The sequence below is a fragment of the Dermochelys coriacea genome, chromosome 15, assembly GCF_009764565.3.
Source record: "Dermochelys coriacea isolate rDerCor1 chromosome 15, rDerCor1.pri.v4, whole genome shotgun sequence".
Taxonomy (NCBI): Eukaryota; Metazoa; Chordata; order Testudines; family Dermochelyidae; genus Dermochelys; species Dermochelys coriacea.
The window spans coordinates 9,742,643-9,769,758 of NC_050082.1; the positions used below are offsets into that span (position 1 = coordinate 9,742,643).

Consider the following 27,116-nt stretch of genomic DNA (forward strand, 5'->3'; position numbering starts at 1 on the left):
GGGTCTAAGTGTCTCCAGTGAACATTCCAACCCCCCAGTAGACATCCCATCCCATGCAAAACTTGTTTATTCTTTCCTCCTTCAGATGGGATTTTAAAAACCAAGGTACTTCCTGCTTTGCCTGGACATTAAAGATCCCATGAGGCTTGTGCAAGAAGGGCGTTTGCCCTCGTGTCCTCCTCAGCCAGAGTTTCCCCTGCTCCAGCTATGGTGGAATATAGTTGCTACTGTCCTCTCACATTAGAAATGTTTAAGAAGGGGAGGTGGAGTTACCTCAGGCCCGATCCTTCAAACCTAACTCAGCCAAAATTCCTAAAGATAGCTTTGCCTGAGTTAAGAGTGCAGGATCAGGCCCTTCATCACAGAAAGTCCCAGGAAGTGTGCTCAAGGATTAAAGGCCTAATGGATCTTGGAAGATGCTTCCAGAGATGCTGAGCGCCCTTAACTCCCATTGAAGTCAATGGTGAGCTGTGTTTTAAAAATCAATGGCGCAGTGTGACCCACTGTGTTTTCAGAGAGTGTTAGGCTATTGCAGTACTATGGCATCCAAGTGGTTGTGTTTAATTGAGGGCTTGGAGGGAAAACTATGTCAATATGATTGAGACCATCAGCATTAAGTACCTAACTACTGACAACTAGAATACAATTGTATTTTTATTTTAATTCACATTTAGCAGTTGCATGCTGACTGCATGGCACTGTATCTGAAAAAGGAAAGTCTGTCTAACCATTCCTGCAGTTCTACTTTTTGATTTTTTTTCTTCTTCTCCCCTTTGGAATGAACTAACCAGAATGCATTCAGTTCAGAAGGTAAATGGTGTACTAATAATATTATCCAAAAAGCTATTGTTCTTCATTAGCAATCCCTTGAGGCCAAATCAGTCGTTTTGCAGCTACAGAAAGTCGGTGCTTGAATACTAATGGGAAAATTGGCATGTAAATGAACTGGAGTAATTCTTACCATTTCCTAATGATCTGGAATCATTCGTTCTGACCATTTTGATAGATCAGCAGGTTTTCCTTCTACGTGTGTTTTATTCCAGGATCTTAGGATAGAGCTTGAAAGATGCTTATTCTCTATATAGGTAAATATTGCATGTATATTACTCTGATGTCCACACATATATCTTCCCATACATGGAAATGGTGAACTCCTGGCCCCGTTCAAGTCAAGCGCAAAAATCCTATTGACTTGAATGGGGCTAGGATGTCGGGCAAAGTATTTTGAACCTCATTTAAACATACAAGAATGACTCTTTTGGAAATGAGAAACCCGATGCTGCGTGGTTTTAGATTCTGTACTTCAAAATGGAACTGGGGGGAGTGGTGGTAACGGATTTCACCCAGTACTCCCAAAAATATGAAAGTGGCCATTCACTTTTTTTTTAATTTTCTGAAATTCTAGCTGTATATTTATTATCCCTTAGAAGAGGAAGGTCCTTAATCACAGATTCTGGAGGAGGCATGGAGAATTCTAGGACTTTCCTCCCTTTCTTCTGCAACTTGGAGGTCAGTATTACAGCACTTTCCCTTCCACTGAGTGGGCCTGAGATGTGCAGCTGTGTCTCGTCAAGACAGTACTGCTCCGCTAAGCATCCAGCAGGAGGTGCTCAAGAGCAGCATGCTCACCCATTCTCTTGGGAGATCAAGCATACTGGGGAAATTCCCCACAATGCACAAGGCCTTGTTAAGGGCTTCAGTGGGGTGCAGGAAGTCGCGCAGGCTCTCTGCCCTGGCATACATGTCACACCCTTCATGCATTAGATGAGCCAACAAGGGCAGCTGATATTTTCATCAAGTGCTGGTAGCAACCTGGGTCTTGCCAAGGGAGATGAAACTATTTTAAGGATAATTCTGCTGTCCAGTCAAATGCTGGGGTGAGTGACCCAGAAAGGGAGTATTAAGGGGTTAAAACAGCACCAGGGGCCAATCCTGTAATCTTTATTTACCTCAGTAACTCCTTACTTACCCAAGTAGACCTATTGAAGTCAATATGACCAGTCCCATAAATCAGAGTTGCATGGTCAGGCTTTTTTAGTTCCAATGCACTGTGAGTTAAGTGTCAAATATACCCCTTTCATCCTTGCTGCACCTGCACCAGCAGGTCGTCACTTGGAGTATGTTGTGCCAATATTGTAAAAGTCAGTGAGATGACCGAGGTAATCGTAGGCCTTTCCGGTTGACCTTGATCCTGGGCAAGATAATGGAGCTCCTGATATGGGACTTGATTAATGAAGAATTACAGGAGGGTAATATTACAAATTTAGTTGATAAAGGTTATAGTGTTGATGTAATATACTTTGCCTTTTGTAAGGCATTTGACTTGCTACCGCATGACATTTTGATTAAAAAAAAAAATAGAGATTTAAAATTAACATGGCACACCCTAAATGGATTAAAAACTGGCTAACTGACAGGTCTCAAAATGAATTGTAAATGGGGAATTATCAGACTGGGATGTTTCTAGTGGGGTCCTGCTATTTAACATTTTTATCCATGGCCTGGAAGAAAACATACAATCATCATTAATAGAGTTTGCAGATGACCCAAAAGCTGATGGAGTGGTAAATAATGAAGAGGACAGGTCACTGATGCAGAGTGATCTGAATCGCTTGGTAAGCTAGGTTCAAGCAAACAATATGTGGTTTAATACAGCTATATAGAAACATGTACATCTAGGAACAAAGAATGTAGGCTATACTTACTTGATGGGGAACTTGATCCGGGGAAGCAGTACCTCTGAAAAATATTTGAGGGGCATGGTGGATAGTTAGCTGAATGTGAGCTCCCAGTGCGACGCTGTGAACAAAAGGACTAATGAAATCTTTAGATGCATAAACAGAGAAATCTTAAGTAGGAGCAGAGAGGTTATTTTACCTCTGTATTTGGCACTGTGGAGACTGCTGCTGGAACACTGTATTCAGTTCTTGACTCCACAATTGAAGGATGAGGATGATGATAAAGTGGAGAGGATTCAGAGAAGAGCCACGAGAATGATTAAAGGATTGGAAAACCTGCCTTGTAGTGACAGACTCAAGGAGCTCCATCTATTTATCTTGTCAAAGAGAAGGTTAACTGGTGACTTGATTTCAGATTGTTCACCCTACTCAGAGAACAAATATTTAATAATGGGCTCTAGCAGAGAAAGGTACAACACAATGCAATGGCTGAGAGCTGAAGCTCAACAAATTCAGACTGGAAATAAGGTGTACATGTTTACCAGTCATTAATCACTGGAACAACTTACCAGGGTCATGGTGGATTCTCCATCACTGACAATTTTGAAATCATTTGATTGTGTTTTTCTAAGTTATTCTCTAGGAATTATTTTGGGGAAGTTCTATTGCTGGTGTTAGGCGGTCAGACTAGATCACAATGGTCCCTTCTGGCCTATGAATCTATGAATGCACTAACTGTAACAGGAATTTTAGATGCACAAACGAATGCCGGGGGAGGCCTTTTGTACAACCCTTTTTCTAAACAGGCTATTATAGCAGACCTGGCCTGTGGTAGTAAAATTTGCATGGCTTCTCATCTCCAAATCAACCCAAGTTTCTCAACTAGGAAAATTATTTCTCAGACTTTCTTTCCACAATTCACATGGGGGACACTGGAGGTTGAGCAGAGGGCTGAAAGTTAGGGTTGTTGGTTCTGTTCATGATGCTCTGACACTGGCTCACTGAAGGATCTTGTGACGGGGTATATGCTTCACACTAAAGGGTTAACAGGAGTCTGAGGGCCTAATTAGCCCACTGGGTTACCCCTGGTGGGGGGGTGTCAGGCCCAAATTACTGTAAGGCCCAACTGAGAAGGCAGGGGTGGGGGGGCAGGCCTGCCACAAAAACCGGCTTGAGGCAATGCAGGGGAAGACTCTGGAGTCAGGAGGCTGCCGGAGAGCCTTGAGGAAGTGCCTCAGTGGCAGACTGAAAAGAAGCCGCCCCAGGAGACGGAACGCCCAGGGTGGGAGTGGTAGAATCTGCAGCCCTATGAGAGACCCTGGCAAACAGGGGAAGGTAGGAACAGCCCCTGGATGCCATGGCAGATTGTGTAGCCCATAGGGCTAGCCTGCTTGCTTGTGTATTACACCCTTTCTTTTGGTTTGGTGGTTTTTTATTATAATTTATGGATTTGTACTAGAGTATTTTGGCAGTAACACAAGGAACCTACAGGCCACATCTGTAAGATGAGCTAAAGCAAGTTAGCCTACTTATATTTGTGACCTTTGGCACAGATAAATGGCCAACTGATTGCCCTCCATAAACTTAACAGGTACACCACAAAGAACATGGCAATAATCACCACCAAACCAGTTCAGGCTAGGAATAACAGATGTGAGGATGAGCTAATTGCCATTAATGCTTATGAACATGCCAGCCTATAAAATAAGTGTACCCTGATATTATGGGGGTGAGGACATTAAGTTTGGATATAGAGGGTGGGCATAGAGTGTTCAGGCTCTCTAAGAGGAGCAAACCCCCATGTTTAGTTTAGGGTTTTTTTAGTCAGGTTTTTAATTAGCTTCTCTTGGGTCTTTCTATAGCTTTCTAGCTCCCTCGCTGCTCCTAAATTCTTCATCTCCCACTCAAGCTTTGATGAACCTGGACCATCAGACTCTTTGCCATGCCAGAGGTGAGACTGGTCCTTTGTCTCTCCACCACCAGGTTACCAAGGAAGGAAGGGTGTGAGTATGTTAATCTTGGAAGCTTTATAGTAAACAATACCACATGTACCTCTAACAGTATTATTTCCTTTGCCATTCTGATTGGTTACTTTTTCCATTTGATTACTAGTCCATTTATCTCAATAACAGTCTTAAAGGCTGTATTTTGACTCTCTGCATGAGTGGCCTGGTCACACAATCCAAGGGTCCTTGCAAAACTCTGTGTAGCCTGATTCTGGGACAAGAAACTTATCTTCTGATCAGATTAATTGAGAGCCTATTGTATAAACAGTCATATTTATGCCCCTAAAATCGGGCAACAAGTGTAAGGGGCAATCCTTAATGCCTAACACAGGGTCCCCATCCCTTCCCCCAGCAAGAGGAGTAACAAAAGCCATAATATAAAAGAAGCAAAGACTGATGAAGGAGGATGAAGGCTGAGCATAAAGGCCATTAAACTTCAGGGGGTTCGTCTGTTTGGACTTTTGTTATTCCAAAAGGGGACTGAACTTGAAAGCTGACCTGGCTGGAGGGTAGGGCCACATAAGCTGTGGTCTGCTCTAGACCCAGAACAGTAGGGGGCATTACACTGAAAGAACCCTGCAACATTGTATCCTAGCAAGTGGGGGTGGTCTGCCAGTGAGTTGCCCCTGTTACAACCTGATTTTCAGAGGTGTTGAACCCAAATTCCAACTGAAGTAAATGGGAGCTGCAGATGCTCAAATCTAGCCCAAAGGACAGATTTTTTTAAAAAGTATTTAGGTGGCTAAAGATCCAGACAGACACCTAGTGAGTGCCTAGGCACTTCTGAAAATCCCACTGCGTGCCTATCTGTACCTTTAGGCCCTTAAATACTTTTAAAAATCTGGCCCGAGGTGTCTGAGGCTGTGTATGCAAAAACCAAGGCACCCGAAATCAAAGCCCCAGTTGAAAACTTTGGCTTTTTGTCTCTCTGTGCCTCAGTTTCCCAGTCATTTTAAATGGAGATTGTAACGAACTTTAAACTGCTTTGAGATCTACTAAAGAAAAGGTGAAAACCATTCTTACCATAAATGTTTTGAGAAGCTTCAGAAGGAAATCATATTTCCTTATCTTCCTGGACCAAGGGTAACTCTGGATGATGGCTACCCTCCCTTTCCTCATTCTCTGGTCCAAGGGTTGTAATTTCTGACAGGTGAGACCTGTTGGAACCCTGGATCCTACAAATTGTTCTACATGGACTCGGGGTCCAATCAGATGGAACAACTTGCAGGATCAGGACCTAAGATAACCCAGTGTTGTGTACTGTAGAAAATCTAAAGACAGATTGATAGAATCAGGTTTCATTTGGTACATTTCTTGTATGCTCTCTGAGAACTCTCCAGTTGTCTATAGAGCCGCCTATGTAGTTGAGGCCCTGATTATCCAGCACCAGCTGAGGTGGAGCGGGCACTGTGTGCCCATGCCTGACTATACGCTTACCAAAACAACTGCTACATGCCCAACTCACCAAAGGAGAAAGGAAATGGGGAAGCCAAAAGAAATGCTTTAAAGACACCCGCAAGATAAACATCAGGAGATGTGGAATTGACACCAGACACTGGGAGACAGCTGCCCAGGACAGGGATAACTGGCGAAGACTTTTGAGGAAAATCGCCTTGTCCTGGTCACAGAAAAACACCAGAAAAGAGAGGACAGACAACTGTCTCGCAGCAATCATGGCCCAACCCTGTCTTCCAACACCACCTGCAACATCTGCCAATGAGCTTGTGGCTCAAGAATTGGACTCCTTGGTGACCAAAGGACCCATGAAAAATAAAACCTGTGAAAGAGATAGTCCTCAACCTCGAGGGATCACTGATGAGAGGCTCCTAGGAAGAATCCGGTACATAAATGGATTTTTTTTTAAACCAAAAATAGGTAGATAAAATACCTGTCATGTCATCTTCATACCTCAGAGAGAAGCCAAAAGGAGTGTACTCCTCTTCTTTTTTGTTGGTTGGCAGGGTACAGTGCACTAGGGGCTTGCACTGAAGGCTCACAAGGACTGACCAAATACATGTGGTTTATAAAGCTCTAATCACACCTCTAGTAGTATTTCCTGTCATTTTTAATGAGGAAATTAAGCACTAACACTCAGGCCTTGTTTCTGCACCTAATTGGGGAGGCCTGTTGACTTTGGGGCTCCATGTGGGCACAGGGGCCTGAGAGAGGAAGGACTGTCTGGTGACTAGGGCAATAGCCTGAAACTTGGGAGCCGTGGGTTCAAGTCTCCGCTCTGCCACGGGCATCCTGTGAGAGTCTCAGTGCCTACATTCCCCATTTGTAATATGGGAATAACACTTTTCTGCCTCCCTGGGCTGTTGTGAGGCAAAGCACAGTACAAGACTGAGGTGCTCTGATACTGTATACTCCTGATTGCCCCAATAGCAGGCAGGATGTGGATTTTCTTTGGATAAGCAGGAGTTCAGATAATTGAGATAGCAGGAGTCATTCAGCAGCAGGATAGCCTGACCCACGGCTCCTCCTCACACTCCTGGCTGGGAGTCTCTGCTCCACTCACTCACTTCTGAGACAACGTGGCTGCAGCAGGCTCCCTCCCTGCTGGGGGAGGTGGTGTATCTATGACGGGTTTGGTCACAGATACCCCCTTGGGATTGTCATCAATGGGCTCAGAGGTAAATTCAGCACATTTTCCCTGCCAGCTTGGGACTCTAGAACCCTGCCTTGTTGAGCCAGACATGCTAGCCTGCTGCAAACACAGACCCCAGTCTGATCCATGCCCCTAAAGCTGCAGACTTTAATCAAAAATTGCTCAGCAGGTCACCTATCTCCAGCACCTAACCACCCAGCTCCCAATGGGATCCAAACCCCAAATAAATCTGTTTTACCCTATATAAGCGTTATATAGAGTAAACTCATAAATTGTTTGCCCTCTATAACACTGATAGAGATATGCACAGCTGTTTGCTCCCCCAGCTATTAATCACTTACTCTGGGTTAATTAATAAACAAAAGTGATTTTATTTAGTATAAAAAGTAGGATTTTAGTGGTTCCAAGTCGTAACAGACAGAAGAAAGTGAATTACCAAGCAAAATAAAATAGAAGAGGGAAGTCTGTCTAATACAGTAAGAAAACTGAATACAGATAATTCTATCCATCCTAGCCGGGGCCCAACCCTTTCCCTGGTACAGTCCTCCTTAGTTCCAGCAGGCATCTTCGGCGAAAAGCAGGGGCTTTCTCATTACTAGCAGCCCCCCTTGTACTGTTCTACCCCCTTTTATATCTTTGGCACAAGGAATGTGGGGAACTTTTGTCTCTCTGGGTTCCCACCCCTCCTTCTAAATGGAAAAGCACCAGGGTTAAGATGGATTCTAGTATCAGGTGATATGTCCTGTGAGAGCCCCTCCACTCTTCCAGGGCTGGCTCGCACATCCACAGGAAGGTTTGCAAGTAAACGGAGCTATTTACAACCCATAGTCCTAGTCAGTGGGAGCCATCAAGATTCTAAACCACCCTTAATGGCCTATGCTTTGCATAATTACAATAGGACCTCAGAGTTATACTTCATATTCCTAGCTTTAGATACAAGAATGATACATGCATACAAATAGGAGGAATATATTCAGTAGCTCACAAAAGCGTATTCTCAAATTTGTTAGGCTCTAAGGTGCCACAAGTACTCCTTTTCTTTTTGCGAATACAGACTAACACGGCTGCTACTCTGAAACCATTCAGTAGGTTATAACTTTTGTTATGATATCTTACAAGAGACCTTTTGCATAAAGCATATTACAGTTGCATCATATTCACACTTATAAACATTTTTCCATAAAACGTATGGAGTGCAACATCATAGTATCTGCTCTACTCTTTGAATCCCTTCCTTGTCCCCCAGTATGAGACACATGCGGGATGAGGGAAGGATTCGGAGAACGCAGGGGTTTGGAGCAATGGGCGTATCTGTGCTATCGCAATGCAGGCTCTATCAACACCACATTGTAGCGCTGGCACCTGGCTTTGGAAATGAAGCATGGATGAAATTTGTCATGTCTCTGCTCATCAGCCTGAAAATCATCATGGCTTTATGGGAGTGTTTGAAACAGACTTTTATTCATTAAAAATAAATGACCTTTCTGAAAGTAATAAAATATTCTGCCCCAAAAGCAAAATATTATGGATCCCACGTGCAGAGGTGGCTACAGCAATCAGCAGGAATAGTCAGTTTGCTGAGATCAACCCAAACATTGGGGGCCTGCAAAAAGAAAAGGAGTACTTGTGGCACCTTAGAGACTAACAAATTTATTTGTCTCTAAGGTGCCACAAGTACTTCTTTTCTTTTTGCGGATACAGGTGATGGCTTATCTTAAGTGATCGCTCTTCTTACAGTGTGTATGATAAACCCATTGTTTCATGCTCTCTGTGTGCGTATATCAATCTCCCCTCTGTATTTTCCACCAAATGCATCCGATGAAGTGAGCTGTAGCTCACAAAAGCTTATGCTCAAATAAATTTGTTAGTCTCTAAGGTGCCACAAGTCCTCCTTTTTTTTTTTTTGCGAATACAGACTAACACGACTGCTACTCTGAAAACTAACAGGACTACTACTCTGAAACCTGTAACTGGGGGCCTGGTAGGTTCAAGGGGTTTTATTGGCTCATCTGAACCGTTACTATTTTGGCTCTTCTGAACCATTCATTTCCATTCAAAGGGGATAAAAGGAAATACTTTTCCCACTCAAGACATTTGACTGTGGGATTCAGCCCCACCCGAAGGCAGAGAGGCAAAGATTCACAAAGGGGATAACGAGGATATGCAAAATTGTTACAATTATTGGGGATAAAGTGGTGGTAGGGAAATTAAACCTTCAGGGTTTAAGAAACCCACTTCTCAGGCTTAGAGCTCAGCCTAAGCCAGGGGTCTCAAACACGTGGCCCGGGGGGTTATTTTCTGCAGCCCGCCGGCTCCCCCGCATCCCCTCCAGCATTTACTAGAGTGGCTCCGGCCTGTGCGCACAGGGGGCGGGGCGGGCTCCCTCCCTGCCCCCCCTGCCCTGCCCCCGTGCCGCTCCGGGAAGCGGCCGGGACCAAGGGGGCACAGGGGTCTGTATGTTGCCCTGGCTGCTCCTCTAGGTACTTCCCCCGAAGCTCCCATGGGCCACGGTTCCCCATTCCCGGCCCATGGGAGCTTCGGGGAAGGTACCTGGAGGCACGGCCAGGGCAACACACAGACCCCTGTGCCCCACCCCTCTCCCCCAGGTCCCAGCCGCTTCCCGGAGCAGCAGGGCAGGCAGCCTGCCCCACCCCCGGTGCACGCTGGGCCGGACCCGCCCCCCGAACCTCTTCTGCAGCCAAACTCCCTGCCCTGAGCCCCCTGCTGCACCCCAACCCCCTACCACAACCTGCACCCTGCCCCTCTTCCCTGAGCCCCCTGCTGCACCCTGACCCCCTGCCCTGAGCCCCCTGCTGCACCCCAACCCCCTGCCACAACCTGCACCCTGCCCCTCTTCCCTGAGCCCCCTGCTGCACCCCACATCCCTCCTGCACCCTGACCCCCTGCCGCACCCCAACCCCCTGCCACACCCTGCACCCTGCCCCTCTTCCCTGAGCCCCCTGCTGCACCCCACATCCCTCCTGCACCCTGACCCCCTGCTGCACCCCAGCCCCCTGCCGCACTCTGCACCCTGCCCCTCTTCCCTGAGCCCCCTGCTGCACCCCACATCCCTCCTGCACCCTGACCCCCTGCCCTGAGCCCCCTGCTGCACCCCAACCCCCTGCCACACCCTGCACCCTGCCCCTCTTCCCTGAGCCCCCTGCTGCACCCCACATCCCTCCTGCACCCTGACCCCCTGCTGCACCCCAACCCCCTGCCACACCCTGCACCCTGCCCCTCTTCCCTGAGCCCCCTGCTGCACCCCACATCCCTCCTGAACCCTGACCCCCTGCCCTGAGCCCCCTGCTGCACCCCAACCCCCTGCCACACCCTGCCCCTCTTCCCTGAGCCCCCTGCTGCACCCCACATCCCTCCTGCACCCTGACCCCCTGCCGCACCCCAACCCCCTGCCACACCCTGCACCCTGCCCCTCTTCCCTGAGCCCCCTGCTGCACCCCACATCCCTCCTGCACCCTGACCCCCTGCCCTGAGCCCCCTGCTGCACCCCAACCCCTGCCACACCCTGCCCCTCTTCCCTGAGCCCCCTGCTGCACCCCACATCTCTCCTGCACCCTGACCCCCTGCCCTGAGCCCCGTGCTGCACCCCAACCCCCTGCCACAACCTGCACGCTGCCCCTCTTCCCTGAGCCCCCTGCTGCACCCCACATCCCTCCTGCACCCTGACCCCCTGCCGCACCCCAACCCCCTGCCACACCCTGCACCCTGCCCCTCTTCCCTGAGCCCCCTGCTGCACCCCACATCCCTCCTGCACCCTGACCCCCTGCCCTGAGCCCCCTGCTGCACCCCAACCCCCTGCCACACTCTGCCCCTCTTCCCTGAGCCCCCTGCTGCACCCCACATCCCTTCTGCACCCTGACCCCCTGCCCTGAGCCCCCTGCTGCACCCTGCCCCTCTTCCCTGAGCCCCCTGCTGCACCCCACATCCCTCCTGCACCCTGACCCCCTGCTGCACCCCAACCCCCTGCCACACCCTGCACCCTGCCCCTCTTCCCTGAGCCCCCTGCTGCACCCCACATCCCTCCTGCACCCTGACCCCCTGCTGCACCCCAACCCCCTGCCACACCCTGCACCCTGCCCCTCTTCCCTGAGCCCCCTGCTGCACCCCACATCCCTCCTGCACCCTGACCCCCTGCTGCACCCCAACCCCCTGCCACACCCTGCACCTCTTCCCTGAGCCCCCTGCTGCACCCCACATCCCTCCTGCACCCTGACCCCCTGCTGCACCCCAACCCCCTGCCACACCCTGCACCCTGCCCCTCTTCCCTGAGCCCCCTGCTGCACCCCACATCCCTCCTGCACCCTGACCCCCTGCTGCACCCCAACCCCCTGCCACACCCTGCACCCTGCCCCTCTTCCCTGAGCCCCTGCTGCACCCCACATCCCTCCTGCACCCTGACCCCCTGCCGCACCCCAACCCCCTGCCACACCCTGCACCCTGCCCCTCTTCCCTGAGCCCCCTGCTGCACCCCACATCCCTCCTGCACCCTGACCCCCTGCCCTGAGCCCCCTGCTGCACCCCAACCCCCTGCCACACTCTGCCCCTCTTCCCTGAGCCCCCTGCTGCACCCCACATCCCTTCTGCACCCTGACCCCCTGCCCTGAGCCCCCTGCTGCACCCCAACCCCCTGCCACACCCTGCACCCTGCCCCTCTTCCCTGAGCCCCCTGCTGCACCCCACATCTCTCCTGCACCCTGACCCCCTGCTGCACCCTGTGGGGCAGGGAGGGGATGGAGTTGGGGTGCAGATTTTCGGGGAAGGGGTTGGAATGGGGGCGGGGCGGGGCCTCATGGAAGGGGTGGTGTGGGGGCAGGGGCAGGGCCAGGGCAGCAGGTTGGGGGCGGGGGTCAGTGGTGCGGCCCTGGGGCCAATGTATTAGTCCTCATGCGGCCCTCGCGGTCATTTGAGTTTGAGGACCCCCCCCCACCCCGGCCTAAGCTTTAGTGTGGGGCAGATCCGCCCCCCCCCGGGCTCTGACACCTGTCTCCGGAGCGGCTGCTGCCGGCCAGGGCGCGAGACGGGGGCCCTGACTAGAGAGCCCCGCCCCCGCCCCCGCCCCCGGCTTCTCGCCGCCTGTACGCGCGGGAGCCGGGGCGGGGGCGCGGAGGTTCCCCCCCTTCGCCCGGCTGCTCCTGCCACGTGCCGCCTCCCCCCTGCAGGCGGCTGGGTCCGGCCGACGTCCCGGGCTCCCCGGGAGCGGCGGCTACCGGCCGGGAAGGCGCCGCCTCAGACCGGGCGGGGGGGGGGCTTGTACCGCTTCTCTGGCGAGCGCTCAGCGCCCCCCCCTTCCCCACAAGATTCCCCGCCCCCTCCTCCTTTGTGCCCTGTCCGGCCCCTGCGTTTACTCCCCGGTGGCCCCGGGCAGGGCCACCAGCGGGAGCCGCCCGCCGCCTGGGGCGGCGCCGCGCGTGTCTCGGGCGGGCTCTCTTGGCTCCCTTCGCCGGGGCCGGGGGAGGAGCGCGGCGGGGGAGGTCCCGGCTCCCCGGAGCCTTGCGCTGGGATTTCAGACCCTCCCGCCGAGCTGCCAGCCCAGAGAGCGGAGCCTTCCGCCGAGTCGCCCCCGCCCCGCCCCGCCGCCTCCAGCCCATGTCGGAGCCCGCCGCCAGCTCGGACCTCAAGCGGCCTTTGCGCGGCAGCCCCGAGACCAGCGCCCAGCATGAGCCCGAGCCCGAGCCCAGGAGCTACCTGGCCCTCAGCATCTTCTCCTGCTTCTGCCCCGCGTACCCCATCAACATCGTGGCCTTCGTCTTCTCCATCATGGTGAGTGGCCGGGGACAGCCCCTGCCCTGGCCGGAGGCAGCTTGCAAATGTCTCCGGGGGGGGGGATGAGGCCGCCGCCGCCGCCCCCCCCGGTGGGGTAACCCCGCCCGGAGAGAGCCGGCCCTGGGCAGCCCCGGGCTGAGATCCGCCCCTGCCGGGCTCGGTTTGCTCAGGTCCTCCCTTGTCCCTCTGCTCTGCGAAGCCTTGGCCTGGCTCGGCCCATCTGGGCATCAGGTGGGGGAACTGCTGGGCTGCGGCAGAGACTTGCCTCGGCCCGGCCTCTGGCCTTTCCCCCTTCAGTGCCTGGAGGGGTGACTATTTCTGTGTCCATTGCCACCACCCCCATCGCACAGGATCCACCCCTCTCCCGGATGCACAGTCCCCCCCCCCCCACCCCCAAAAGGGTGCAAACTCTGCCGCTGGCCCCATAGCTGTAAAACTCTGGGGAGCTCAGATTTGGCTCAACCTTTTGTTGCTCAAACCCCTCTCTCATACAGAGGCAATTCCAACCACAGCGGCATGCCGCCTCCTGGCAGTTCACCTGGACGCTCGGCAAAGGATTTGGGTTGGTTGGTTTTTGTTTCTTTTTAATTTATTCTGCCCTCCCCCGGCCCCACGCTGGAAAAACACAATAATGTTCTGGGACAAAGAACCTCCCCTCACGCTTTACCTCTTTACAACGGCTGAAAGAAAAGGAGGACTTGTGGCACCTTAGAGACGAACAAATTTATTAGAGCATAAGCTTTCGTGAGCTACAGCTCACTTCATCGGATGCATGAGCTGTAGCTCACGAAAGCTTATGCTCTAATAAACTTGTTAGTCTCTAAGGTGCCACAAGTACTCCTTTTCTTTTTGCGAATACAGACTAACACGGCTGCTACTCTGAAACCTTACAACTGCTGAGTAACTGAAGAGGGGTAAAGTAGGGGAGCACGCACCTGCAGGCCTCTCTTTGACCTAGTAGATAAGCGACCTTCTTGTAGTATAGAGTACCGTCTTTATGCTCCTGAACTGTAGAACCAAAGGATCGGAGCCAGTCTTTCCTTTCCATTAAAGTATTCTTAAATACCCAGTCTGTGATCTTGACTAGGGTGACCAGACAGCAAGTGTGAAAAATCGGGACAGAGGGTGGGGGTAATAGGAACCGATATAAGAAAAAGCCCCAAATATCGGGACTGTCCCTATAAAATTGGGACATCTGGTCACCTTAATCTTGACTGGCATCGCTATGAGGAGCATGCACGATAAAATACAAAAAAGGTTTCTTTCCCTGCCTCCCTCCATACTCCTCTCTAGCTTACTTTCTTCCTCTTGCCAATCTTTGTCTCTTGCACTGAGGAGCTTTCTCCTGTGGGTTGACGGTTCTGTTGTTTTGGAGGAATGGTACCTGCTGTGGAGGGCCTAGATGGGAAAGGAAAAAGCAATCTCTCTGGTGGCTAGGGCCAATCCCGTGGAGGACTCTGGATGTCAGGACAGAGACCCTGAATTGCACTCTAGATTCAGTGGGGAGCTAAGGAGACAGAGCACAAAGCAATGTGTTCGTGGGCACCTATGTTAATAAGCAGAAGGGCTCTTGTGTTTTGTGGTACTTGGAGCATTTGGGGGTATGTGGTTTCATTCCTAGATAGGAGTCACAGTGTACAAGCTTGGGGGTCAAAATGCATGAATCTCTGCAGTCTGAACTGCATCGGATGGGATGGAGTGCATCTTCGGGCCAGTCAGAGGGGGAAGTGGGTGATTTTTTTGCCACCATGTCTTTATGCAGTAAAGACGCCAAAAGGACTCCAGGGCTGCAGCCTGACTTGACAATTTGAGGGCAGGTGCCCTTGATGGTGGGGGGTTATGCTGGACAGACAGGTTCTTCCAAGTGCTCCCCTTGTCCACCAGCATCATTGCAGTCCTGCCTGGGGTCAGTTTTTACTCAGCTGGTTTGTTTCCAGACAATATTAACAAGGCCACGAGGAAGCTGGTTCATGGTGCTGCTCACATTTGGTATAAAGGAGATGGAGATTTGCCGTTCTGAGTTCTGAAGCTTTTTCTTCCTTCAGTTTTGTTGGCAATCCTACTAAGAATACAGGTCCAGATTCAGTAAGGTACTTGAGCATGTTTACCTTGGAGCACTAGTCCCATTGGAGTCAATGGCACTGTTTTCAATGTTAGGCATGTGTTTAAGTACCTTATTGAGCCAAAACCATTAAGGAGATAATAGTGTCAGTGGCATAAATCAGTATCACAACCTCATGTTCTCCTGTCAGATAAATGAAAGCTGAAACATTTATCAGACCTAAAACATGGAGGCAAAGATGATTCAAATAAAGTCTTCAATGTTCTGTTATCTTGGTCACAAAGTTTTATTCCAATTAACTTTGTCTGTTAAACCAACATTGCAGACGTTTATTCTAACACGTCTTTGTGTGTGACAATGGTCACAGCAAAGCAGCATTCTGATTGGCAAAGGAACTGCTGTGTTTTTCCTTCAGCCAGTCAACTTTTATAGGTGTGTGATTTTTAGCAGTAAATATGGGCTTTTCTGATTGCCTGACACTCATTTTATGTGCTACAGTAATAAGCAAAACAGTAATAGTTTGAATATTTTGGCAATAACTGATGAAAATTAATGCACTGAGTACACTGAGACACAAAGGGCCGATCTTGCAAACCCTTACTCACACAAGTAGTCGTCCCTTAGTAATGCAAGAAGCCCCATTAACTTGGGGCTGCGTGGATAAAAATTACTTGACTGATTAATATCTCTAAAAAGATATATGATCCATGTGATCAGTAATCTTCATTTATTTAATGGAACTGAGAGGACAAACATATTTGTATATTGCATCTATTTTCGTCAATGAGGCTGCAAAGCTCAGTAAAAATGTAAACCTTTTCATATATATGTACTCAAATGATTACATGTGTACAATGTGTATCAAAACACACTAATCTAAAACAAATCAGAAATCACATTTTGATTCTTAAATTTGATAATTAGTTAAAGTAGATTTTAAGTCTTGACTACCAAGCCTTTCAGAGATGAAAGGCATTGGCTATAGTCATATTTCACCAGGTAGATATTTTCTTTGTTTTTGACAATCTATACCACATAATTTCTTTCTTGATTTGAGAAGACTTATCTTTGATGGTATGTGACATCCTTTTTGTCTGTGGATGTTCTGGGTACTATATAAATATAAAAGAACAATAATTCACTGTCCTGGTTCGTGAACATCAGTTTGCTATAAACTCAAATTGTGCGTTCACTAAAGTCAATGTGTAACAGCTAAGAGCCAAATGTGGTCTAAGGTAGTCTTCATAGCACCCTACACCCTGTATGGAGATGCCTGTGCTCACATCCCAGTTTAAGATCAAGCAGGCTTTTGTAGGCAGACTCAAATAAATTTCTCCATGGGATGTGTAGAAACAGTTGTGGGAAGGGCACTTCCTGAATGCTGGACGGTCCCTGCAACTTTTAACCACCCACTCCCTTTGTCTTCATGTCACCACCAGCCAGAACCTCTCCTGTTTTACAAAGACAACCTGTCATGTCCAAGCTTCTTTTGACAGAGCCCCATAGAGCTTCAGCTCCCAGAACCACTCCACCCAACCAGACACCAAGTTCTGGATTGGAACCTGTTACGCTTGCACTGTCACCTCTCCTGGCATTGATATCCTTTATCTCACAAACGTTTTTCAGAATCTCTGAGCATTTACATTCATATCCATGTGGTGTGTTTTATTTTTCACAGAAGATGCCTAACTATACACACTGCAGAGATAACCAAATAGCCTGCTACCTCAGAAAAGACTTCAGAGCATATGTAAAATGTAGGAGATATATAAAATGTATGCTCACTTTCAGAACCCATAATGGGCCTGATCCTGATCCCATCAAAACCAATAGCAAAACTCCCACTAACTTCAAGAGGAGAAGGACTGCGCCCAGTATCTGTTTGTCATGTCCTTCCAACATGCTTGTGATATGCTGACAACCAAAATACTGTTCACACCAAAGGTATCATCTAACCCACCGGCAGGATTAAATGACAGGTTTATTTTCTATCTTCTGCTGTCTCACATGTTATCCTCTACACAATTCATGTACTGTAATGGGTTCCTGTTCCTACCTTCCCACCCTTCCCACCATTGGGGGCTCCAGTCTTATCCATTTTACATCTTATTTTCTTGAGTATTTCTGAATGGACCTTTCCACCCATCCTAATTATTTTTCTCTCCTCCTTATTCCTTGCCTCCTTTGTAGAACTCATGGCTACACGAGATCAGTGAATCCAAGAGGATGAGGTTGTGGCATTATAATGCTGGAGGTGCTGTCTTTTGGATAAGCTGTAAAACTGAGGTCCTGGTCGCTCGAGGTCATTAAAGATTGCTTGGCTTTTTTTTTTTTTTTTTTTTTTGCAAGAGAAGTGTTTACCCAATGTTCAGGCCAAACTTCATACTTGGGCGATTACATTCTGCCCAACTGTATTCACTGGCAATTCCGATTGGATATTGTATTCTTCTTTCCCTTGTGCTTTAAGCTACTGTGTCGTGTTGCTGTGCAGTGTTAAACCATTGATGTGTTCCACCCCACATTCAGCTGTTTTATAATGCTGGATGAAGTGATTTCTATGTATCCCTGACCAGCCTCATAGCGGTGTTGGATTTTAAATTAATTGGTGTGTGAGAGCTCCTTGGATGAAAGATTCCGCAGAAGTGGAAAGTACGATTATAATTATTTTCCAGTGTCTTCCTCAGCTTCCTACCTCGTTCTTCTCTTTACGCCATATTCTGAGCCCATTGATTTCATTGAGCTGGGATCAGATTCTGTGCCTCCTCCTTAGAGATCTATCCTGAAGAAGATCACCTGATCCAGGTGCCATTGCTAATTTTGTGTCTGGTTCTGCTTCCACTGCAGTCAATGGTGAGCCGCCTATTGGCTTCAGCTGGACCAAGATTGGGCCCTTTATGTTAACCCTCGTTGTCCATTGCTAGCAACTCGGCTTCAGCGCTTTTGTTTTAGTGGAGCAGCGAGGCAACGTGGCAACCTCCTGTGTGGTTTTATATTTGCTGTGGCATCTCAAGAGCTACTTCTCATCAACTTGTGGACTTTAAGGTCAGAAGGGACCATCATCTAGTCTGACTTCCTGTAGATGGCAGGCCTCAGACCCTCACCCACTCATTCCTATAATAGACCTGTGAAGGTTCTTTCCCCACTCTGAACTCTAGGGTACAAATGTGGGGACCTGCATGAAAACCTCCTAAGCTTACTTTTATCAACTTAGGTTAAAACTTCCCCAAGGTACAAACTATTTTACCTTTTGCCCTTGGACTTTATCGCTGCCATCACCAAACGTCTAACAGGTATATAACTGGGAAAGAGCCTGTTTGGAAAAGTCTTTCCCCCCCAGAATCCTCCCAAACCTTACACCCCCTTTCCTGGGGAAGGTTTGATTTAAAAAAAAAAATCCTCACCAATTTGCATAGGTGAACACAGACCCAAATCCTTTGATCTTAAGAACAATGAAAAAGCATTCAGATTCTTAAAAGAAGAATTTTAATAGAAGAAAAAGTAAAAAGAATCACCTCTGTAAAATCAGGATGGTAAATACCTTACCGGGTAATCGGATTCAAAACATGGAGAATCCCTCTAGGCTAAACCTTAAGTTACAAAAAGACCCAAAAACAGGAATATACATTCCATTCAGCACAGTTTATTTTCTCAGCCATTTAAAGGAATCGGAATCTAACGCATATCTAGCTAGATTACTTACTGAGTTCTAAGACTCCATTCCTCTTCTGTCCCCAGCAAAAGCATCACACAGACAGACAGAGCCTTTGTTTCTCCCCTCCTCCAGCTTTTGAAAGTATCTTGTCTCCTTGTTGGTCATTTTGGTCAGATGTCGGCAAGGTTATCCTAGCTTCTTAACCCTTTACAGGTGAAAGAGTTTTTCCTCTGGTCAGGAGGGATTTTAAAGGTGTTTGCCCTTCCCTTTATATTTATGACACGCCCCCCCAAATCACAGATAGGGTGAAACGCTGGCTGGGATTTCTTCCTGGAGCTCTAGGAAAAAACAGAGTTAATAAGACACATGCACCTCTAAATATACTACCAAGTATATAAAGACTAACAATATTTTCCACATCTCAAGGACGATTTTAACCAGTTGATTCTGGGAAACTTTCATGAGAGAGTGCATCAGCCACTTTGTTAAAAGCTCCTGAGATGTGTTGGATGTCAAAATCAAAATCTTGGAGAGCTAAACTCCACCGAATAAGTTTTTTGTTATTTCCCGTGGCGGTATGAAGCCACTGTAGCGCAGCATGGTCGGTTTGCAGGTGGAAATGCTGTCCCCAAACATATGGGCGTAGCTTTTCCAGAGCGTAGACAATGGCGTAATATTCTTTTTCACTGACTGACCAGTTGCTTTCTCTCTGACAGCTTCTTGCTGAGAAACACTACAGGATGGAATTCTTGATCTGATCCTTCCTGCATTAAAACTGCTCCTACACCACGATCGGACGCATCTGTGGTTACTAGGAACGGTTTGTCAAAGTCTGGGGCCCTTAGTACAGGGTCAGACATGAGTGTCGGTTTAAGCTGGTTAAAGGCCTTCTGACACTCTTCGGTTCACTGAATGGCTCGTGGCTGTTTCTTTTTGGTTAGGTCTGTCAGTGGGGCAGCGATTTGGCTGTATTGCAGTACAAATCGCCTGTAATAACCGGCCAAGCCTAAGAAGGATTGAACCTGTTTCTTTGGCTTTGGGACAGGCCACTATTGGATAGCATCCACTTTGGGCTGTAGGGGGTTGATAGTTCCTTGACCCACCTGGTGTCCAAGGTAAGTCACTCTATTTAGGCCTATTGGACACTTCTTAGCCTTAACAGTTAGTCCTGCCTCCCTTATGCTCTTGAAGACTTTTTGTAGATGTTCCAGGTGTTCTGCCCAGGAATCAAAAAATATGGCCACATCATCAAGATAGGCGACTGCATATTCTCCTAATCCCACTAGGAGACCATTTACAAGTCTTTGGAAGGTGGCGGGTGCATTCCACAGCCCGAAAGGGAGTACATTAAATTCATACAGTCCGACACGTGTGGTGAAGGCTGACCTTTCCTTGGTGGATTCATCTAGCGGTACCTGCCAGTACCCTAACTGCTAGCTGAGTTATTGGAGTCCTCAAGTCATGATTTAAAGACTTCAAGTTGCCATGGCTTTCTGTGGGGGGTGGGTATTATTGATGGGACAGGATGAATCCTTCACACAGGGTGGGCAGCTGATCTACAGACTCTAGAACTCAAGGTATGAGGCTCATAATGTCAACTTATTGGACTCCAAGTCCAGCATTGTTGCAGCTGGCTGGCTCTTGTCTGCTTGTACGTTACTTTTCTTGAGCAGAGGCATTGCACGGGGTCCGTAGCACGAGGTCCATAGAAGAGGTGGTGGGAGTGTGGAAGCAAAATGATGGAATTTGCTCTCTGAAGCAGGTCCTTCCCCACTCCGTGGTTTTAAAGCGCTGTTAGAAGCGTTTGTTCTGGTCAGCGGCGTGAGGCATGTTCACTAGCATTTCCTTGCATGTGACGTTATTCCTTTTAGAACGTTTATTTGGGAACATCAAAAAGACATGTTTAAAAAGTAGTTAATAGCTAATTATGTGCTAGGGCACCTAGAGCTTTGTATAGGCAGGCATGGGAGGGGTTATTACTTTAATTTAAATAAGTAACTAACAATGTTTGGCAGCTGTATTGAAGCACATCTGCCCGTGCTGTTAGCTTTACCCACCAGAGATGTTTTTCTTAAACAATGTAGTCAGTCCATCCTTGTAAACACCGAAGTGAAAGGGTGGTGGGGAGCTGTACCAGCTCCCTGGGGTGTAGAGTGGCTTACTCATCCCTATGTGCCCAGCCTGCTAATGTGGGACAGGATCGAAGGAAGATGAAGCCAGCTCTCCTCTCACTCCCTGGCCCTCTCTGCTCCCTCCCTGCCCATTTTTTGATGGTTTGGTAGCACTGGGCAAGTATGTCTTGCTCACCTCCCCTCAGCCAGAGTCAGTCTGAACAGGAGAGCACAGAGATCCTCACTCCCCTGCAAAGGCGGGGAAGAGCTCTGCCAATCTGGCCTACAGAGAGCACAGACTGCCTTCAAGTAAGTCAGCTAAGAGGCTGTTAAGATTTGTAAGTGTAGCAGGAAGGCTGACTTCTAGGGTATTTGCCATCTGTAAAACGCCGAGGGTTCTCTAGTCCGTTTTACTTTGCAATGAACAGTCAGGTTTCAGTTTAAGGAACTATGAGCAAGCACTGTACAGTGGAAATGCTTAACAGAAAAAGCAACTTAAAATGAATAAAAACCTTAGGGCCCAATCCTGTTACCTTCTGTCTCCATGAGTGCAGGACGGCCAGTTAGGGAACAGAGGAACTCTTGTATAAATAAATGAGTGAGTAGTCCTGACTCACATGAATAGAGCTGCTGACACCAGTGAGGCTGCTGAAATATACAAGAATTTGCAGGACCAGGCCTCTAATTCATTTATGACTTAAAAATGACCAAGAGAGGAGGAATTTGAGAGATTTCATAAGGAATTAGACTGAAAGTGGCTGTGATTTGCTATTGAAACTAGATAAAGACTAAGAGGTTAAACACAGATTGACATATTACCCTAGACCTTAGTGGTTAGCCCTAGCAATAAGATTGGGGTTGGGTTGGTTTAGTTCTATAACAGCTGAATGTGTCCTAGAGGTGGAGAACCAAGGGCCTGATCTAAAGCTCTTTGAAGTCAGTGGAAAGACTCGCATTGATTTCTGTGGGCTTTAAATTTGTCCCTGCCACATATCCATTTTATCCTTGAATAATATCTACTTAATGCTGTTTAATATAAGCCTCCTGACAAAGGAGCCTCTTTCCTACTGGTCTCTCTTAAATCTGGTGCTCGCCCCTTCATGCTAATTGCCTCCTCCTCACCCATGGATTTTTAATAAAATAACACTATTCCAATAGCATTACTTATTGAAGTATGCAGTATGAATTATTTATCCATCCAGTGCCCACGCAGGTTACTTTGAAAGCACTCCTTCATGCTTCCAAAATACATTAGAATAGTTCTACAGAGCCACAACTTATATCTCCCTGCCTTGCCAAAAGCTTCACTTCAGCCTGCATCATGTGTTCAACAGGGAATAATTATGCTAGAAGTAACAAACCGCTCTAAGAGTAGGATGAAGTTTTTATTTTTCCCTTAGGAATTGGGGCCTTTTTTGCAAGCAGCAGACAAAATCCAACCTGACAACTTTAAAAATAATAACGGTTATGTTTTGTACTTCTGTCACATCTTCCAGCTGAGGATCTCAAAGCACTTTTAAAACACTAAGATATTAAGCCTCACCCTTGTGAGGTAAGTAAGTAAACATTATTAGACTCATGTTGCAGGTGGATACAAGACATTAAGTGACTTACCCAAGGGCATTCTCAGTCATTGGCAGAGAAATAGAACCAAAATAGAACCCAGCACCCCTGACTCCCAGTCCTTTGTTCCAACCCTAGGATCTGCCCTTCCATATAAACTGCTTTTAATTTAGCCTCAAGAGTGTAATTTGAGAAAAACTGAGATTTCTTTTGATAACATAAAAAAGTGACAGTTAGTTCCTTGTTTTACTTTACCATGCCCTTGTCTCCCCTGCCGTCCATCTAAATAGCATAGCATAGCAAGCCAAACTCTGCTTGCTCTGCTCATGCAGATAGTCCTGGTAAAGTCATTGGAATGACTGCTTGAGTAGATAAGCAAGATTTTGACCAACATGACATAATAATAGAGGGACCTCTCAGTCAAGCACCAAACAGGATACACCACTGCTAATTTAAAGACAAATAGAGTGGCCATTTCCCCACTTCGGCACAATAGCCGAGTCTCATGACATATCGCTTCTTTTCTGCCAGAATGATCAGTTGGGCTGGTTTCTGTTAGTTGAAGGCAAGTAACCGGAGTAAAGTCACTACTACACCCCTCGAGAGGACTACGTGCGACTTTTCCCACTGCTGGGTAGTGCAAAGGACTTAGGGTCAGCACCCCATTTGGTCTTTATGGGCTTAGTTCTGCCACCCATGGGAATCAGAGGGACTACTCAGTGAGTAATGAAAGTACTATTTGATGTGAGTAAGGGTGACTGGCTCCGGCACAAAGGGAGCACAAGGAGCTGAATGGTGTCTGCCCCTTGCACCTAGATACAAGGAGGGAGGCTCCTTAGAAGAGCTGTTTGGAAATTTTACGATTGCATGTTTTTCTGCTTGAAAATGTCAATTAATCGAAGTGAAATGTTTCCTGGGAGCATGGTGATTTAGCTGAAGTTTCATTTTTAAAAAACCCAACACAAAATTCAGCTAATGTTGCCAGGATCCAGTTTGACATTTCTGGAGAGGAATGCTTTGACTTTTTGTCTAGAAATGACATTTTGTTTCAAAATACATTGTATGTTGTTGTGTTTGTTGGTTTTGTTTTTTTTAATGTCCAGTCAGGACGAAATATTTTGATTGACCCAACATGAGAAAAAAATTTATAATTTTGTTTTGCAGACAGTGTAATGAAAAAGAGAGAATGAGCTTGCAGAATAAACAGTCCACCCAGCTATTTTCCTTACACTCTCACTAATCCTGGCACACCTACACAAGGCCAAGCATAATCTGGTCCATAAAGTCAAATTCCTCCTCCCCTCTAGTTGAATTCCTCTGAGTTCAGAGACGTTACATCATCGATGAATTTGGCCCATAAAGCTTGGCCCGTTCATTAATAAACAGAGCATATATGGTGTCTGGCAGATGATAGCCCCTAATTATGTTGCTCTGTTTCTAATGCTGACTGCTGACTGCTGCTAAATCGATCCAAGATTAAACATCAGGTCCTTGGGGAACAAAGGCTATGCAGTAACATCTGGTATCCCCCCCAGTTCTAATTGCACTTGAGTAGCCTGAGAGCCTTTGTATGGAACAGTAGACAAGCTACCCAGTAAAGGTGTTCCGGTTTAGTCACAGAAATGTTTTCTGACAGTCACATTGACACCCAAGTTCAATCTGAATTAAGATTGAGAGTGCATCGAAAGTAAAAATTATTTAAAAATAAAAAGAATAGGAGGAACAAGAAATTAAAAGAAATGCAGACTTTTGAATGCCCAGTAAGTCACTCAACCTTAACTGGTGCCACCAGCACTGTTGTAAGAGGAAGAAAACAAACACTGCAATACCTGATCCTCAAACCATCATAGGTCCATCTCATCACTGACCACAAAGACTGATGTGTACTGTGGTTACCCCAGCTCTAGCCTTCTTTGCAGTTATGCGCAATCCATAGCAAAAGATATACTGTATAAATTCCCTGTAAGACAAATAGCATGCTGAAGGCCATCATTCTCCATGTTTCACTGAGGGCCTTATCCAAAGCCCATTGAAGACTCTTTCCATTGCCTGTATAGGGCTCTGGAAAAGATCCTCAGATGCCATGGGTCATAATTGTGACCCAAGTATCGTTAGGCACAAAATAGTGCTTCTTAGGCCCAGATCATGACATTACATTTTTTTTACATAAAACAACAAATGTCAGTACGGAGCTTAATTGTCAGATTTAGTATCAGAGATGAGTTTATGAAACTTTACTGTGGTGGGAATGTGTGTTGGTGGGTGATTTAAGGCACTGTAGCTGAGCCAGGCAAACACATCCTCCTGGATGTGACAATCTTTAGGAAAATGGCTGAATTCTGGAGTTCCTAATTCGCTCGTGAATGACTTCTTTTATATGCTGTCCAGTGTCTCAAATTTGATCCTGTGCACTACATCTCACTGAGTTCTCTCAAGTAAACCCCCATCAGAAGTCTCCCAGGCGAACCATTTTGAACTAGGACGGCAAAAAGCATTAGAAGAATTTTCAAACTGTGAAGGACACTTATTTTTCCCCTCAGTCCTACTGCTTTAAATCCACGTGTCGGCATGATCTCAAATTAGGTTAAAAACTACTGGCTGTTGGCCACAAAACACACATACAAGGAAAAGCATTTTTACTGGGAATTTTACAGTGTGTGTGTCGGGGAGTGGACACTGGGCTTTCCATGGAAAAATGGGCATAATTGGGATTTCCGCCTTATCTACAGAACAGCTGCTATAATTAAATAAGTGGCTACAAAATCATGGCGCTGTGTGTGTGTGTATATAAAAATACACGTGTGTGTATAAAATATAAACAGACTATTATTATGGCATAATTTTCAGAGTACTATGGATTTGTATTATGTTAATCATTAATAATATGCAGCGCTTTTCAAAAAGTTAAACGCGCAAAGTCCCTGTGCAATAAGCTTCCTCTCGAATTCCTATTATCGTGCTACATTAGCTCTCTTTGCTTTGCCTATCCCATTAACACCACAATTAATACTTCAGAATTTGGCTTTGAAAAATCAACACTGGAAAAAAAGTCAGAAATTGGCAAGGTTAATTTAAGGCATTTCAGACAGGTTCACCTCTTGTTCATGCTGCTGGCTATAAATAACAGTCCATTTCTCTCACTATTCATGCTCTCTTTGCATTTCAGTTATTGTCACAAACAAGATAAGTGTCACAATAACCTGTAACAGTCAATGTTGATGAGAAAAGGTGAAAATAGGAGACAGAAAGACCTACTGATATAACTCAAGCACTGCTAAAATCATGGCTGATAAACAAAAGATGTGTGGGACTGGAAATTAGTGAACCAAAATGGGTGTGTCGGAAATTAGGCCTTTGGTGGACACAGTAATGAGGGGATGGGCTATTTCACCAATCACTCCCTTTTGGGGTATGTAAAAATAAAATAAGAGACTTTGAGGGGAAAATATGGACGGACGGATGGAAAAACTAGCTGACTGAAAGAAGGGGAAGGAGCAAGTTTCACCACCATGGCTGCCACCCCCACCATCTCCCGGGGAACCTGGAGGACCTTTGTCATCCTGATCCTGAAAGATGGCCTGACGAGACAGAGCCAAGAGAGAGGCACCCAGATGGCATTTCCACCTCCACCAGCCCCGACTAAATCCTGACTAGCGCCCGGGATGTAAGACTTTGTCATATACCCCTCCACAAACCCCATGTGTCCTTTTCCTTCCCCCACCTTATTTCTCTCTTTCCTGTCCCTCTCCTTTTTCCTTCAGTCTAATAAGAGTCTGGCTTAGCCAGCCAAATCTGTGTATTTCGCAACCCTGCTGCAAGCCTGTGACCAATGAGGAAACTTAGAAAGCAGTGCCCTGAGCAGCCCGATGCTGGCCCAAGTTTGCGCAAGTTCAGAGTGGCTAATGAGACAATGTGCTGGGCTTGTGTTTTTCCAGCAGCGAGGTGGCAAGTGAGAATCAACACCAGAGAGAGAAGCTGCATTTTCTACTTGTGCTGTTCGTTTCTTTCCCCTGTTGTGTGCGATTGCCTTGTCGGTTAGGAAACGGGATTGAATTCTAACAGCAGCTCCAGTCCATTTCAGTTCACTTCTTCTCTTTTCCCCAAGAGGACTGTTATTGCCAGCTTTAGTACCATCTAAGAGTCTGTGAAATGGCAGGGGGGGTTCATTCTTAAACCTCTCTCTAGCTAAAGGAAAAGGGAACAAGGGATGTTGTTAAAATCAGAGCCTTCCTTAATACTTTACATTTCAAATGCTTGAATTGTTTCCCCTTCTTTTTTCTGTATCTTTAAAAAAGGGTGACAAAAATTTTTACTGGTGTGTTTGCCATGGTACTAAGCAGGCTGAGGTCTCTGTGTAACCAAACCTTGTTTAAAACTGTGCAAGTCTGGACAGTGACAGGGTCATGTTAACACCTTTGACTCTTTGGGCCCATTTGTTCCATCTAACGTAATAAAACCGGCATAAATTGCTTGATTTTTCTTTTAGCTTTTGGGGTTTTTTCACTGCTAATGAAACAGCCAATTTCTGCTCACATGTAAATCACAATTCAAATAAAGCTGAAAAAAAGGTTTTTCTAGGATTGTGCAAGTCAGTAACGCCTGGGAATGAGTGTGAGGAGAGTTGATTCAGCAATCCTTATGTTGATGACTTCAGT

General features: G+C 47.2%; 1 protein-coding gene across 1 annotated transcript in view; it reads left to right on the forward strand.

Moving 5' to 3' along the window:
* Nucleotides 1–12,692: 12,692 nt before the first annotated feature.
* Nucleotides 12,693–27,116, forward strand: part of TMEM233 (transmembrane protein 233) — a 28,400-nt gene continuing 13,976 nt past the window's right edge. The window contains exon 1 of the mRNA XM_038373971.2: nt 12,693–13,070. Within this exon, the coding sequence (XP_038229899.1) occupies nt 12,897–13,070 (174 nt within the window). The 5' untranslated portion in view covers nt 12,693–12,896. The remainder of the gene's footprint in view (nt 13,071–27,116) is intronic.